The sequence below is a fragment of the Pseudochaenichthys georgianus genome, chromosome 6, assembly GCF_902827115.2.
Source record: "Pseudochaenichthys georgianus chromosome 6, fPseGeo1.2, whole genome shotgun sequence".
NCBI classification, from domain to species: Eukaryota; Metazoa; Chordata; class Actinopteri; order Perciformes; family Channichthyidae; genus Pseudochaenichthys; species Pseudochaenichthys georgianus.
The window spans coordinates 45267089-45285073 of NC_047508.1; the positions used below are offsets into that span (position 1 = coordinate 45267089).

A 17985-nucleotide genomic window follows, 5' to 3' on the forward strand; every position below is an offset into this window, starting at 1 on the left:
ATAAATTCAAAAATTCTGAGAAGAAAGTCCAAAATTCAAAGAAAAAATTCAGAGAAAAAATTCAAAGAAACAAGTAAAAAAATCTGAGAAAAACAAAGTCTGAAAAAGTATTTAAAAAACATTCCTTAATCTTAGAATTCAGAACAGAACAAGAAAGTCACTCTTGGTGTTTTTCACATATTTCCCTAATTTCCCATTATTTAAAGTGGCAAATTCATTGTAATCAAATCGACTCAGAACACATCCGTGGTATAAACAAGTAAGTAAGTCAGCGTTTAGAAGAAGTGCTCTATAAACTCGGGTTTCATTTTCCTTTAACATGAAGAATAATAAGCGTCCAGCAGATTGAAAGTCCTCCTGCAGTGCTGACCTCTCCTCTCTTTCCTCTCTCTCCTCAGGACTCGGTGAACGGTCTTTACACTAAATGTCTTCAGTGTCTGCTGAGAGACTCTCGCCTGGTGAGTGAAACCTGCAGGAATAAACTATAGCTGATGAGTTGGAGATAAAAAAACTTAATATTCTTATTATTTTACGACAGACTTGATGTGAAGCTATCCTCTAACCCAGGGGTGTCAAACTCAATTTCATCATTATGGTTGCACTCAAAGGGCCGGTTGTAACTTTAAGACTATATAAAATTACATATATAAATATTTTATATATTTAAAATAATGTATTATATTACTTTATTGCCTCTGCATTGGATTATTATCGGATAGGGTAAAAGCTTCATAGATAATTACGTCTGAAAGAAGAAGTCTAGGGCAAATAAGTGCAAGTCTCTTCAGTGAGAACGTCACAAAATTATTTTAAAAGAAAAGCCAAATTCTGAAAAAAAGTTACAGTTAAATAAAAAAAAAAAATCTAATGTAAGATGCATTGTGGGACATATAACCGTATAATAAACATATTACATTCTTTCAGAGCTCTTGCGGGCCACATGAAATGAAGTCGCGGGCCGGATTTGGCCCCCGGGCCTTGAGTTTGACACCCCTGCCTCTGTTGCTCTAGTTATCAGTCTCATCTTGTTTTTCATCCCAGGAAGTCACAAATAAATGGATTTAAATTCATTGTGCTATCATGTGCTACAGATTGACGTCATAACGTAACTTTGTGATTTGTGTCCCGATAACCACTGATTGCTCTTTGTGGATCATTTGAAGACAGTCGTTCATCTTGAAATGCTGTAACTTTGAGACGCATGAACCCTTAGTTCTGGATAGAAGCGACAGCTGATTGAAACGTGGCCCTGTTTACACTTATTACTTAAAAATACTTATTGTGCAATCACTAACATAACCACGGTCCTTTAGCATGTGACGCATCACATAGAAAGACTTACAAAGTTGTTTTCAGACAGACCATATGGCACAGGAAGTTAGCATTTGAAGCTAAGTTAGCATGGAGCTCAGAATCAGAATACCTGTATTAGTACCACAGAGGGAAAGTGTACGGTGGCATACAATGAACAATATGCTGTCTAAGCACAACATGCTAACTTCCTGCTAACTTACTGGTAACTTCCTGTGGGATGAAGTGCATGCGGTCTGTCTGGAAACTGCCAAAAAAGAAAAACATATTTGGACTTTTGTTAATTATTTCACTTAAAGAAGTGGAAGGAGGTGCTGACATATCAGAACAGGCTAACTTCCTGCTAGTTTAGAGAGAGAATGCCAGCTTCATGTGGGACACAGTAAGGTCTGTGTGAAAACTGCCTAATAAGTTAAAACAACACAGCAGTTACAAAATAAAAACAAATATGCCCAAAGTAGTACTCTCACATCCATTGATGTACAATATTTTCTATTTATAATGTATTTTTTAGCTTAAAGGTGGGGTAGGTAATTTTGGAGAAACCAGCTCGAGTGCGCGAGAATTTGAAAATACACAACCGGAAGAAATCTGCCACTTCCTCACAGAGCCCCTCCCCCAACACACACGGACGCACACATGTCCAATGAGGGCACGAGATCAGTGTGTGCCCCGATGGAAGGCTGACAGGCAGGGAGGCCATCCAGTTACTTTAGCCGGCTCAGATGATTGGTCGTGCTTTCTACAGCGCCACGGCTTCCAGAGATGACATGTTTTTTTGTGACCAACTTTTTATTGTTTTTTTTTTTTTTTAGCCCTCACAAAAGGGACTTATACAGATACAAATGATATAGACAATACAAAAAGAAAAAGAAAAAAAAGAAAGAAAGAAAAAAAAAAAAAATATATATATATATAGGGAATCCCTTTCCCATGCCACCCCGTCCCCCCCTCTTCCCACCCATCTTGCCATTTCACAGAAAATCCTACCTGATGTTTTTTAGCAATCGTCTGAGTTCATTTATATATTATAGCATAACAATGTATCCACATAAAATACATTCATTCCTTTTTTTTTTCACATAACATTTCATCTGTTTAAGCTGAATTGCGATTAAATCCTAATAAACCACAATTGCACCAAGGTGTGCGTATATGTACAATCATCATTTACATGAATGATATTACCCGATCAGCAGCTCTTTGAATAGCCTCTAATGTTTCCCCCTTAGCCTTATTAGCAGAAGCGATTGACAGCTCTGAAATTAGTAGGTCATGGAAGGATGATATCCATTGCTTAATAAATAAAGTATGTGAGGGACACTGATGACATGTTTTATGGATTTGTTGTCAAAGCACTTCGATATTCATTGCTATCGGGATGTTCAGAGCATTCCATGGAATATAACAAAAAGTGTATCTCGAGCCGGTTTCTGAAACTTACCTACCTTTAATTAACTAGGTATTTCCAGGCTTTGAAGGCTCTGACATGAAAATGATGAGCAATATTTTAGTTTAATAGTAAAACAGTTACAAAACAACAGAAGATACAGTCTAGCTAAACTCAATCAAAAGCCAATAGGAAGAGTCTTTCCAAAGTCAAAGTCAACTTTATTGTCAATCTTTCAGTTTGTGTGTAAAGACAGAGAGATCGAAATACCGTTTCCCACAATCCCAAATACAAATATGTACTTACACAATCAAAAGACACATGTATACATATGCACTCATTAAGACCTAAATAAAAGCACAACAATCAATATATACAAAATAAGAGTCACTTCAAAATCTTTGAGAATGGACATAGTGAGAGACTGTCCTCCATAGCAGCGTAAAGACCCGACCCGGCTCCTTTCAGAAAGAGGAAGAGCAGCTTTGATCAGATGTTCAGATTATCTAAAGGAAACACCTTCCTGGTGTGAACCCTGACCTTTGGCACAAACTCATAGCTTAGTGAAGTCACCACAGGCCACGAGACGTCTCTAATCAGATATCCTCTGACTCGCTCCTCTCAATTTCCCGCCTAATCACAGTTAGGGGGCGTGGCTTAACATCCTGAGCGCTGACTATGCATTTTCTCCTTTGTCTTTATGTACATTATTTAATTTAGTATTCTGTTCTTGTACATATCATATTCTATTTACATGTATATAGACTTCTTGCACCGTTTTGTATTTTTGTATTTTATTATATATGTTGCTTTGTTGGAGGAGCTCAGGTCAGAAGGATTTCATTGCCTTTGAATTTAAAATTTCTGCTCTGATGAATTATTTTCATTTTTCTTCAGAAACTCCTGGCCAAACAGCCGCTTCAGATGACTCTGCTCAAACAGGCCGTGGAGGTAACGCCACACACTACTTCACTCTAAAGGACTCTTTAAAGTAGAGACACTACATACTGATATACACCTGAACATCAGCAGGAGAGGACTCTTTAAAGTAGAGACACTACCTACTGATATACACCTGAACATCAGCAGGAGAGGACTCTTTAAAGTAGAGACACTACACACTGATATACACCTGAACATCAGCAGGAGAGGACTCTTTAAAGTAGAGACACTACATACTGATATACACCTGAACATCAGCAGGAGAGGACTCTTTAAAGTAGAGACACTACATACTGATATACACCTGAACATCAGCAGGAGAGGACTCTTTAAAGTAGAGACACTACATACTGATATACACCTGGACATCAGCAGGAGAGGACTCTTTAAAGTAGAGACACTACATACTGATATACACCTGAACATCAGCAGGAGGAGAGGACTCTTTAAAGTAGAGACACTACATACTGATATACACCTGAACATCATCAGCAGGAGAGGACTCTTTAAAGTAGAGACACTACATACTGATATACACCTGAACATCAGCAGGAGAGGACTCTTTAAAGTAGAGACACTACATACTGATATACACCTGAACATCAGCAGGAGAGGACTCTTTAAAGTAGAGACACTACTGATATACACCTGAACATCAGCAGGGGAAGACTCTTTAAAGTAGAGACGCTACATACTGATATACACCTGAACATCAGCAGGAGAGGACTCTTTAAAGTAGAGACACTACATACTGATATACACCTGAACATCAGCAGGAGAGGACTCTTTAAAGTAGAGACACTACACACTGATATACACCTGAACATCAGAGGAGAGGACTCTTTAAAGTAGAGACACTACACACTGATATACACCTGAACATCAGCAGGAGAGGACTCTTTAAAGTAGAGACACTACATACTGATATACACCTGAACATCAGCAGGAGAGGACTCTTTAAAGTAGAGACACTACACACTGATATACACCTGAACATCAGAGGAGAGGACTCTTTAAAGTAGAGACACTACACACTGATATACACCTGAACATCAGCAGGAGAGGACTCTTTAAAGTAGAGACACTACATACTGACACCTGAACATCAGCAGGAGAGGACTCTTTAAAGTAGAGACACTACATACTGATATACACCTGAACATCAGCAGGAGAGGACTCTTTAAAGTAGAGACTCTACATACTGATATACACCTGAACATCAGCAGGAGAGGACTCTTTAAAGTAGAGACTCTACATACTGATATACACCTGAACATCAGCAGGAGAGGACTCTTTAAAGTAGAGACACTACATACTGATATACACCTGAACATCAGCAGGAGAGGACTCTTTAAAGTAGAGACACTACATACTGACACCTGAACATCAGCAGGAGAGGACTCTTTAAAGTAGAGACACTACATACTGACACCTGAACATCATGTTCCGTCTCCCAGCTGTTTTGTGTAAACTTTAATGTTTTCTTTGTGTTTCTTCTTCTCCCAGATGTATGTTCATCATGGTATCCATGATTTAATTTTTAACTTTGTGGGAACGCTTGAAGCCAGCCAGGTATGTTTGAATTCTCGCTAATTATTCTGATGACATTTTTTTTTATTTGGGATGAACACATATTTGTATGAAGTACATTGAGCTGTATGATTTTCCATCGGAGGATAAAAAAGTTGTCTTTGTTTCTCCATCGTCTTATTGCATATGTTAATCATACATAGCCACACATGTATGCATTAGTAGTATGAGTACTTTTACTTGAGGCGAGGATCTGAGTACTTCTTCCTTGATGCTTATGTATTTTGTATTTCTGTCTTCCCAACACCTACAAACAAAGACGCAGTTAAAACAGATGTTAATTTACTTTAAAAATGTTTATAAAGTGTGTTTTTCTGTCTCACAAGGACGCTGCTTTCAATAAAACCACGCGCAGTTTGCACGATCTGCAGCAGAAAGAGCTGGGAGTCAAACCGGAGTTCAGGTACTTATACTCATATTCCACTTCCTCTTAAGTCATATCATGCAGCATGCACACAATAAGAACAACGTTTCCTGCTAAATTTGAACAAAGCGGTTCAAACCAAAATAACAAACATATATTCACATTAGCAGAATGATGGCGCTTCATCCTAGCTTGCCCTCGTCTTCCTTATAATTTGGCTTTGCATATCATTCTTGCATGATCCAATAATAACATGGAAGGCACTTGGAGAACACAGACCTCTTTTGCAAACATTCTGAAATAGCTTCAATATAAGAAATAACATTTGGACTAAACAGTCCTTATCTCACTCGATTTGTTCTGGTTGTTGGACAGAGTTTGCATCGTATTGCACTCAAGCTGCTGGAGACTTTCTGAATATAACCAGAGGTGGGAAGGAGTGGAGAACAAATACCTAGTTGCTGTACTTAAGTACATCTTTCTGGTATCAGTACCGTACTTTTCGGACTATACAGCGCACCTGCATATGAGCCGCAGCAGCTAAATTGTCCGTCTGTCTTGCTCTCGTTCTGTCTCTCGGTTCCACTTTTACTTTGGCGCGCTACCTGTCTCACTCTTTTCCGGCCTCCAGCTTTTCCTGCTGGAGCCCGCCGCTTAGAGGTGGCGGGCGCGGACCGGTCCTAGAGCCCGTAGTGTTAAAGGTGGTTAATTTTACCTGTAAAATCCATAGATTTAGGAGGTTCCCTAGTGGCCGTTAGCTGTACACAGACAATGGGGGAAAAAGTCACGGCTTATAGTCCGAGAAGTACGGTACTTTACTCCACTACTTATTTTTCTGACGACTTTTTTCTTTGACTTCTTAATACCTGTACTTTCTACTTCTCACATGTTGAACACAAATACCTGTACTTTCTACTTCTTACATGTTGAACTCAAATACCTGTACTTTCTACTTCTCAAATGTTGAACCCAAATACCTGTACTTTCTACTTCTCACATGTTGAACTCAAATACCTGTACTTTCTACTTCTCACATGTTGAACACAAATACCTGTACTTTCTACTTCTTACATGTTGAACTCAAATACCTGTACTTTCTACTTCTCAAATGTTGAACCCAAATACCTGTACTTTCTACTTCTCACATGTTGAACTCAAATACCTGTACTTTCTACTTCTCACATGTTGAACACAAATACCTGTACTTTCTACTTCTTACATGTTGAACTCAAATACCTGTACTTTCTACTTCTCTCATGTTGAACTCAAATACCTGTACTTTCTACTTCTTACATGTTGAACTCAAATACCTGTACTTTCTACTTCTCTCATGTTGAACTCAAATACCTGTACTTTCTACTTCTTACGTTTTGAACCCAAATACCTGTACTTTCTACTTCTTACATGTTGAACACAAATACCTGTACTTTCTACTTCTCACATGTTGAACTCAAATACCTGAATAAGCCTCTTTACTTTGACTTGAGTAATGAAGTTTAGTCAGTACTTCTACTTTCACCAGAGTATTTTTAAACACGAGTATATGTACTTCTACTTGAGTAAAGGATGTGTGTACTTTTGCCCTCTCTGAATATATGTAAGGAAATAAAGAATCCGTTTTATTTTTTCAGTATGAACTTGTCGCGGGCGAAGAGAGAGCTGAGTCAGCTGAACCTGCAGACCTCCCCCCTCCTCAAGCTGATGTGTCTGCGCCGAGTCGCCCTGACCGCCACCCAGAGCCCCCGAGCATCTGGTGTGTGTGTGTGTGTGTGTGTGTGTGTGTGTGTGGTGTGTGTGTGTGTGTGTGTGTGTGTGTGTGTGTGTGTGTGTGTGTGTGTGTGTGTGTGTGTGTGTGTGTGTGTGTGTGTGTGTGTGTGTGTGTGTGTGTGTGTGTGTGTGTGTGTGTGTGTGTGTGTGTGTGTGTGTGTGTGTGTGTGTGTGTGTGTGTGTGTGTGTGTGTGTGTGTGTGTGTGTGTGTGTGTGTGTGTGTGTGTGTGTGTGTGTGTGTGTGTGTGTGTGTGTGTGTGTGTGTGTGTGTGTGTGTGTGGACATTTGAACAAAACGTTTGAAACTTGTGTATATAGATATTTTAAATTTAAATAGAATCTAATATATTTTAAAAACCATGAAACTTAAGGTATTAATTTGAATACATTGTGTGTTTTCTTTTTTTTTAATTTGCACTTTTACAAGCATGCACAAAGACATATAGGAAGCATTTGAACCTTATGCAGCACAGCTTAGAATCCAACAATGTCAGATTTCAATATTCAAACTTGAAGAATTAATCAGAATATTTAAAGTGAGTGTAATTGATTAATCAGACCAGGCTTCATTTGTCTCTGGAAGCCACAGACGTCATGTATTGCTGCTGATTTTGGCCATTATTGGTTAAAATAGTGAATATACATTAGATTTCTGAATTGACCGAGATCCAAGGTGCATATTTAGCTAAAGGGTTGAATCAACCTCATGACGACACAGATGCCGAGATAATTTAACATTATTTTCGCAATTTTTTACTCTATAATTTGAGTTTTCTCGTTAATTTGTGAGTTAGTTGTTCAACTTCATAGTCTCAGACAATATTCAAGTTGTTTTTATTGCTTGAATATTGTAAAGTTATCGGAATTTTTTTTTTTTTTTGGGATTGTTTTCTGTAAACAACTTTAACTCTGAAGGTTTGTTCTCTCAATATTTCTCTTGTCCTCCAGTGCCGTCATTAAAAAAAAAAAAGGTTTTACTTTACATTATCCGTAATACGCGACTATATATCAGAGGGGGAAGTGATATTTTCTGTCTTCAACTCTGTGGAAGCACGCTGAGCTCTGGGTGTACTGTGAGCGTCCTCTCTGTTATCAGATCAGCTCGCAGAACAATACCCGCTCTGTCCGCCTCTGATGTCCAGTTTGTTTTGGAAATCTAAAGCTCATAACAACCGTACAAGTGGTACGACCCGTTTCTTATCGCGTTTTCCAAGAGACCAATTCACTCACTTGGTTACTTTTCAAGTGTCTCTACTTTAAAGAGTCCTCTCCTGCTGATGTTCAGGTGTATATCAGTATGTAGTGTATCTACTTTAAAGAGTCCTCTCCTGCTGATGATCAGGTGTATATACGTTTGTAGTGTCTCTACTTTAAAGAGTCCTCTCCTGCTGATGTTCAGGTGTATATCAGTATGTAGTGTCTCTACTTTAAAGAGTCCTCTCCTGCTGATGTTCAGGTGTATATCAGTATGTAGTGTCTCTACTTTAAAGAGTCCTCTCCTGCTGATGATCAGGTGTATATCAGTTTGTAGTGTCTCTACTTTAAAGAGTCCTCTCCTGCTGATGTTCAGGTGTATATCAGTATGTAGTGTCTCTACTTTAAAGAGTCCTCTCCTGCTGATGTTCAGGTGTATATCAGTATGTAGTGTCTCTACTTTAAAGAGTCCTCTCCTGCTGATGTTCAGGTGTATATCAGTATGTAGTGTCTCTACTTTAAAGAGTCCTCTCCTGCTGATGTTCAGGTGTATATCAGTATGTAGTGTCTCTACTTTAAAGAGTCCTCTCCTGCTGATGTTCAGGTGTATATCAGTATGTAGTGTCTCTACTTTAAAGAGTCCTCTCCTGCTGATGTTCAGGTGTATATCAGTATGTAGTGTCTCTACTTTAAAGAGTCCTCTCCTGCTGATGATCAGGTGTATATAAGTTTGTAGTGTCTCTACTTTAAAGAGTCCTCTCCTGCTGATGTTCAGGTGTATATCAGTATGTAGTGTCTCTACTTTAAAGAGTCCTCTCCTGTTGATGTTCAGGTGTATATCAGTATGTAGTGTCTCTACTTTAAAGAGTCCTCTCCTGCTGATGTTCAGGTGTATATCAGTATGTAGTGTCTCTACTTTAAAGAGTCCTCTCCTGCTGATGTTCAGGTGTATATCAGTATGTAGTGTCTCTACTTTAAAGAGTCCTCTCCTGCTGATGTTCAGGTGTATATCAGTATGTAGTGTCTCTACTTTAAAGAGTCCTCTCCTGCTGATGTTCAGGTGTATATCAGTATGTAGTGTCTCTACTTTAAAGAGTCCTCTCCTGCTGATGTTCAGGTGTATATCAGTATGTAGTGTCTCTACTTTAAAGAGTCCTCTCCTGCTGATGTTCAGGTGTATATCAGTGTGTAGCGTCTCTACTTTAAAGAGTCCTCTCCTGCTGATGTTCAGGTGTATATCAGTGTGTAGTGTCTCTACTTTAAAGAGTCCTCTCCTGCTGATGTTCAGGTGTATATCAGTATGTAGTGTCTCTACTTTAAAGAGTCCTCTCCTGCTGATGTTCAGGTGTATATCAGTGTGTAGCGTCTCTACTTTAAAGAGTCCTCTCCTGCTGATGTTCAGGTGTATATCAGTGTGTAGCGTCTCTACTTTAAAGAGTCCTCTCCTGCTGATGTTCAGGTGTATATCAGTATGTAGTGTCTCCTAACAGAGTGTGTGTTTGTTTCTCTGCAGTGAGTATTGAGGCTGTGTGTGCAGACGACCTGCTGTCCGTCATCCTCTATCTGCTGGTGAAGACGGAAATCCCCAACTGGTGAGCGGTGACCTTTGACCTTGTGTATAGTGAAGGCGAAACTGGGATGATTTCTGGATAATGTAAATGTCAAGAACATAACTTCTCAAAGCGTAACATTGCGCACTTTAGTGGGCAACAAGTTCCTGTTTGTTCTTGCAGATTTGAGATATTTTCTAGCAATTAAAAAAAAAAAAAAATTATTTAGGGAATATTATTTTTTTTTGTTACAAATGTTTGATTTCTTTTCACAAATTATAATCAGACAAACTTTTGTTTTTCTTGCAAATGTAGAAATTAAATTCTCAGCAAATATTCCATTATTAAAAAAATTTAAAAAAATCATTTCAAGAAGCCGGAGAAAGTTCACCCTTTTTGAAATTTTGTGCAGTTTTTCTCGCAATTTTACAACTTTTTAATCTTTGGAAATATTCAATTATTATTTGAGTTTTTCTCACAAATTATAATTAGACAATATTCAATCTTTTTAGGAAAAACAAGTTTAGAATCTCAGCAAATATTCCATCATTATTATTCTTTTTCAAAATATCAGGTTTTTATAATCTCAGAGAAATGTAAAAAGAAATTGTCATTTTGCGATTTTTTTCTAACGATTTACAATCGGAAAAATAAATACAGTTTTCTGAAGGAAAAAAAATATATAAATATAACCACATTTTTCAAAAAGTTGGGTTTAATAATTTCAATGTAACGACTTTATTGTCTTAGGGAAACAATTCATTTTTCTCTGTAATGTTGGGAGTGTTTTTTTATCCCGAATGTACTTCAGGCTGCGTTGTTGGATCATTATTGAGTGTTGCTGCTGTCTGTCTTCAGGATGGCCAACCTCAGCTACATCAAGAACTTCTGCTTCAGCCACTGGAGCAAAGACGAGCTGAGCTACTGTCTGAGCACCTTCGAGGCTGCGGTCCATTTCATCAACCTCGGGAAGCTGCGACACACACACACCGTGAGTCACACACACACACACACACACACACACACACACACACACACACACACACACACACACACACACACACACACACACACAGCCACACCGTGAGTCACTCACACTCAGACATGGGAAGTATTGGAGTTCAAATACTTTGTTACTGTACTTAAAGGTGGGGTAGGTAATTTTGGAGAAACCGGCTCGAATGCGCTAGAATTTGAAAATACACAGCTGGAAAAAATCTGCCACTTCCTCACAGAGCCCCTCCTCCAACACACACGAACGCACACATGACCAATGAGGGCATGAGATAAGTTTGTGCACAGATGGAAGGCTGACAGGCAGGTAGGCCGTCCAGTTACTTTAGCCGGCTCAGATGATTGGTCGTGCTTTTTACAGCGCTACGGCTTCTACAGATGATATTTTTTGAATGGATTTTTTGTCAAAGCACTTCAGATATTCATTGCTATCGGGACGTTAAGAGCTTGCCCAGGAATATAACAAAAAGTGTATCTCGAGCCGGTTTCTCCAACTTACCTACCCCACCTTTAAGTACATTTTTCTGATATCAGTACTTTACTACTTATTTTTCTGACGACTTTTTACTTTGACTTCTTACATGTTGAACTCAAATACCTGTACTTTCTACTTCTCACATGTTGAACCCAAATACCTGTACTTTCTACTTCTCACATGTTGAACTCAAATACCTGTACTTTCTACTTCTTACATGTTGAACCCAAATACCTGTACTTTCTACTTCTTACATGTTGAACCCAAATACCTGTACTTTCTACTTCTCACATGTTGAACTCAAATACCTGTACTTTCTACTTCTCACATGTTGAACCCAAATACCTGTACTTTCTACTTCTCACATGTTGAACTCAAATACCTGTACTTTCTACTTCTTACATGTTGAACCCAAATACCTGTACTTTCTACTTCTTACATGTTGAACACAAATACCTGTACTTTCTACTTCTCTCATGTTGAACTCAAATACCTGTACTTTCTACTTCTTACATGTTGAACTCAAATACCTGTACTTTCTACTTCTTACATGTTGAACACAAATACCTGTACTTTCTACTTCTTACATGTTGAACACAAATACCTGTACTTTCTACTTCTTACATGTTGAACACAAATACCTGTACTTTCTACTTCTTACATGTTGAACACAAATACCTGTACTTTCTACTTCTCACATGTTGAACCCAAATACCTGTACTTTCTACTTCTCACATGTTGAACCCAAATACCTGTACTTTCTACTTCTCACATGTTGAACACAAATACCTGTACTTTCTACTTCTTACATGTTGAACTCAAATACCTGTACTTTCTACTTCTTACATGTTGAACCCAAATACCTGTACTTTCTACTTCTCACATGTTGAACCCAAATACCTGTACTTTCTACTTCTCACATGTTAAACTCAAATACCTGTACTTTCTACTTCTTACATGTTGAACCCAAATACCTGTACTTTCTACTTCTCACATGTTAAACTCAAATACCTGTACTTTCTACTTCTTACATGTTGAACACAATTACCTGTACTTTCTACTTCTTACATGTTGAACTCAAATACCTGTACTTTCTACTTCTTACATGTTGAACACAAATACCTGTACTTTCTACTTCTTACATGTTGAACACAAATACCTGTACTTTCTACTTCTTACATGTTGAACTCAAATACCTGTACTTTCTACTTCTCACATGTTGAACTCAAATACCTGTACTTTCTACTTCTTACATGTTGAACACAAATACCTGTACTTTCTACTTCTTACATGTTGAACACAAATACCTGTACTTTCTACTTCTTACATGTTGAACTCAAATACCTGTACTTTCTACTTCTCTCATGTTGAACACAAATACCTGTACTTTCTACTTCTTACATGTTGAACACAAATACCTGTACTTTCTACTTCTTACATGTTGAACACAAATACCTGTACTTTCTACTTCTCTCATGTTGAACTCAAATACCTGTACTTTCTACTTCTTACATGTTGAACACAAATACCTGTACTTTCTACTTCTTACATGTTGAACACAAATACCTGTACTTTCTACTTCTCTCATGTTGAACACAAATACCTGTACTTTCTACTTCTCTCATGTTGAACTCAAATACCTGTACTTTCTACTTCTCTCATGTTGAACACAAATACCTGTACTTTCTACTTCTTACATGTTGAACACAAATACCTGTACTTTCTACTTCTTACATGTTGAACACAAATACCTGTACTTTCTACTTCTCTCATGTTGAACTCAAATACCTGTACTTTCTACTTCTCTCATGTTGAACACAAATACCTGTACTTTCTACTTCTTACATGTTGAACACAAATACCTGTACTTTCTACTTCTCTCATGTTGAACACAAATACCTGTACTTTCTACTTCTTACATGTTGAACTCAAATACCTGTACTTTCTACTTCTCTCATGTTGAACACAAATACCTGTACTTTCTACTTCTTACATGTTGAACACAAATACCTGTACTTTCTACTTCTTACATGTTGAACACAAATACCTGTACTTTCTACTTCTCTCATGTTGAACTCAAATACCTGTACTTTCTACTTCTTACATGTTGAACACAAATACCTGTACTTTCTACTTCTTACATGTTGAACTCAATACCTGTACTTTCTACTTCTTACATGTTGAACTCAAATACCTGTACTTTCTACTTCTTACATGTTGAACACAAATACCTGTACTTTCTACTTCTCTCATGTTGAACACAAATACCTGTACTTTCTACTTCTTACATGTTGAACACAAATACCTGTACTTTCTACTTCTTACATGTTGAACACAAATACCTGTACTTTCTACTTCTCTCATGTTGAACTCAAATACCTGTACTTTCTACTTCTTACATGTTGAACACAAATACCTGTACTTTCTACTTCTTACATGTTGAACACAAATACCTGTACTTTCTACTTCTTACATGTTGAACACAAATACCTGTACTTTCTACTTCTTACATGTTGAACTCAAATACCTGTACTTTCTACTTCTCACATGTTGAACTCAAATACCTGTACTTTCTACTTCTTACATGTTGAACCCAAATACCTGTACTTTCTACTTCTCACATGTTAAACTCAAATACCTGTACTTTCTACTTCTCACATGTTGAACCCAAATACCTGTACTTTCTACTTCTCACATGTTGAACTCAAATACCTGTACTTTCTACTTCTTACATGTTGAACCCAAATACCTGTACTTTCTACTTCTTACATGTTGAACCCAAATACCTGTACTTTCTACTTCTCACATGTTGAACTCAAATACCTGTACTTCTACTTCTCACATGTTGAACCCAAATACCTGTACTTTCTACTTCTCACATGTTGAACTCAAATACCTGTACTTTCTACTTCTTACATGTTGAACCAAATACCTGTACTTTCTACTTCTTACATGTTGAACACAAATACCTGTACTTTCTACTTCTCTCATGTTGAACTCAAATACCTGTACTTTCTACTTCTTACATGTTGAACTCAAATACCTGTACTTTCTACTTCTTACATGTTGAACCAAATACCTGTACTTTCTACTTCTTACATGTTGAACACAAATACCTGTACTTTCTACTTCTTACATGTTGAACATCAAATACCTGTACTTTCTACTTCTTACATGTTGAACACAAATACCTGTACTTTCTACTTCTCACATGTTGAACCCAAATACCTGTACTTTCTACTTCTCACATGTTGAAACCCAAATACCTGTACTTTCTACTTCTCACATGTTGAACACAAATACCTGTACTTTCTACTTCTTACATGTTGAACTCAAATACCTGTACTTTCTACTTCTTACATGTTGAACCCAAATACCTGTACTTTCTACTTCTCACATGTTGAACCCAAATACCTGTACTTTCTACTTCTCACATGTTAACTCAAATACCTGTACTTTCTACTTCTTACATGTTGAACCCAAATACCTGTACTTTCTACTTCTCACATGTTAACCCAAATACCTGTACTTTCTACTTCTTACATGTTGAACACAATTACCTGTACTTTCTACTTCTTACATGTTGAACTCAAATACCTGTACTTTCTACTTCTACATGTTGAACCAAATACCTGTACTTTCTACTTCTTACATGTTGAACACAAATACCTGTACTTTCTACTTCTTACATGTTGAACTCAAATACCTGTACTTTCTACTTCTCACATGTTGAACTCAAATACCTGTACTTTCTACTTCTTACATGTTGAACACAAATACCTGTACTTTCTACTTCTTACATGTTGAACACAAATACCTGTACTTTCTACTTCTTACATGTTGAACTCAAATACCTGTACTTTCTACTTCTCTCATGTTGAACACAAATACCTGTACTTTCTACTTCTTACATGTTGAACACAAATACCTGTACTTTCTACTTCTTACATGTTGAACACAAATACCTGTACTTTCTACTTCTCTCATGTTGAACTCAAATACCTGTACTTTCTACTTCTTACATGTTGAACACAAATACCTGTACTTTCTACTTCTTACATGTTGAACACAAATACCTGTACTTTCTACTTCTCTCATGTTGAACACAAATACCTGTACTTTCTACTTCTCTCATGTTGAACTCAAATACCTGTACTTTCTACTTCTCTCATGTTGAACACAAATACCTGTACTTTCTACTTCTTACATGTTGAACACAAATACCTGTACTTTCTACTTCTTACATGTTGAACACAAATACCTGTACTTTCTACTTCTCTCATGTTGAACTCAAATACCTGTACTTTCTACTTCTCTCATGTTGAACACAAATACCTGTACTTTCTACTTCTTACATGTTGAACACAAATACCTGTACTTTCTACTTCTTACATGTTGAACACAAATACCTGTACTTTCTACTTCTCTCATGTTGAACACAAATACCTGTACTTTCTACTTCTTACATGTTGAACTCAAATACCTGTACTTTCTACTTCTCTCATGTTGAACACAAATACCTGTACTTTCTACTTCTTACATGTTGAACACAAATACCTGTACTTTCTACTTCTTACATGTTGAACACAAATACCTGTACTTTCTACTTCTCTCATGTTGAACTCAAATACCTGTACTTTCTACTTCTTACATGTTGAACACAAATTACCTGTACTTTCTACTTCTTACATGTTGAACTCAAATACCTGTACTTTCTACTTCTTACATGTTGAACTCAAATACCTGTACTTTCTACTTCTTACATGTTGAACACAAATACCTGTACTTTCTACTTCTCTCATGTTGAACACAAATACCTGTACTTTCTACTTCTTACATGTTGAACACCAATACCTGTACTTTCTACTTCTTACATGTTGAACACAAATACCTGTACTTTCTACTTCTCTCATGTTGAACTCAAATACCTGTACTTTCTACTTCTTACATGTTGAACACAAATACCTGTACTTTCTACTTCTACATGTTGAACACAAATACCTGTACTTTCTACTTCTTACATGTTGAACACAAATACCTGTACTTTCTACTTCTTACATGTTGAACTCAAATACCTGTACTTTCTACTTCTCACATGTTGAACTCAAATACCTGTACTTTCTACTTCTTACATGTTGAACCCAAATACCTGTACTTTCTACTTCTCACATGTTAACTCAAATACCTGTACTTTCTACTTCTCACATGTTGAACTCAAATACCTGTACTTTCTACTTCTCTCATGTTGAACACAATACCTGTACTTTCTACTTCTTACATGTTGAACACAAATACCTGTACTTTCTACTTCTTACATGTTGAACACAAATACCTGTACTTTCTACTTCTCTCATGTTGAACACAAATACCTGTACTTTCTACTTCTTACATGTTGAACTCAAATACCTGTACTTTCTACTTCTCTCATGTTGAACACAAATACCTGTACTTTCTACTTCTTACATGTTGAACACAAATACCTGTACTTTCTACTTCTTACATGTTGAACACAAATACCTGTACTTTCTACTTCTCTCATGTTGAACTCAAATACCTGTACTTTCTACTTCTTACATGTTGAACACAAATACCTGTACTTTCTACTTCTTACATGTTGAACACAAATACCTGTACTTTCTACTTCTCTCATGTTGAACACAAATACCTGTACTTTCTACTTCTTACATGTTGAACACAAATACCTGTACTTTCTACTTCTTACATGTTGAACTCAAATACCTGTACTTTCTACTTCTTACATGTTGAACTCAAATACCTGTACTTTCTACTTCTCACATGTTGAACTCAAATACCTGTACTTTCTACTTCTTACATGTTGAACCCAAATACCTGTACTTTCTACTTCTCACATGTTAAACTCAAATACCTGTACTTTCTACTTCTCACATGTTGAACCCAAATACCTGTACTTTCTACTTCTCACATGTTAAACTCAAATACCTGTACTTTCTACTTCTTACATGTTGAACCCAAATACCTGTACTTTCTACTTCTCACATGTTAAACTCAAATACCTGTACTTTCTACTTCTCACATGTTGAACCCAAATACCTGTACTTTCTACTTCTCACATGTTAAACTCAAATACCTGTACTTTCTACTTCTTACATGTTGAACACAATTACCTGTACTTTCTACTTCTTACATGTTGAACACAATTACCTGTACTTTCTACTTCTTACATGTTGAACACAAATACCTGTACTTTCTACTTCTTACATGTTGAACACAAATACCTGTACTTTCTACTTCTTACATGTTGAACACAATTACCTGTACTTTCTACTTCTTACATGTTGAACACAAATACCTGTACTTTCTACTTCTTACATGTTGAACTCAAATACCTGTACTTTCTACTTCTTACA

General features: G+C 37.0%; 1 protein-coding gene across 1 annotated transcript in view; it reads left to right on the top strand.

The window, feature by feature from the left end:
- Positions 1-17985, top strand: part of ankrd27 (ankyrin repeat domain 27 (VPS9 domain)) — a 55695-nt gene that overhangs the window by 11935 nt on the left and 25775 nt on the right. Inside the window, 7 exon segments of the mRNA XM_071203421.1 lie at positions 399-458; positions 3599-3652; positions 5150-5215; positions 5560-5636; positions 7229-7350; positions 10071-10149; positions 10966-11098. Coding sequence (XP_071059522.1) covers positions 399-458; positions 3599-3652; positions 5150-5215; positions 5560-5636; positions 7229-7350; positions 10071-10149; positions 10966-11098 — 591 coding nt within the window.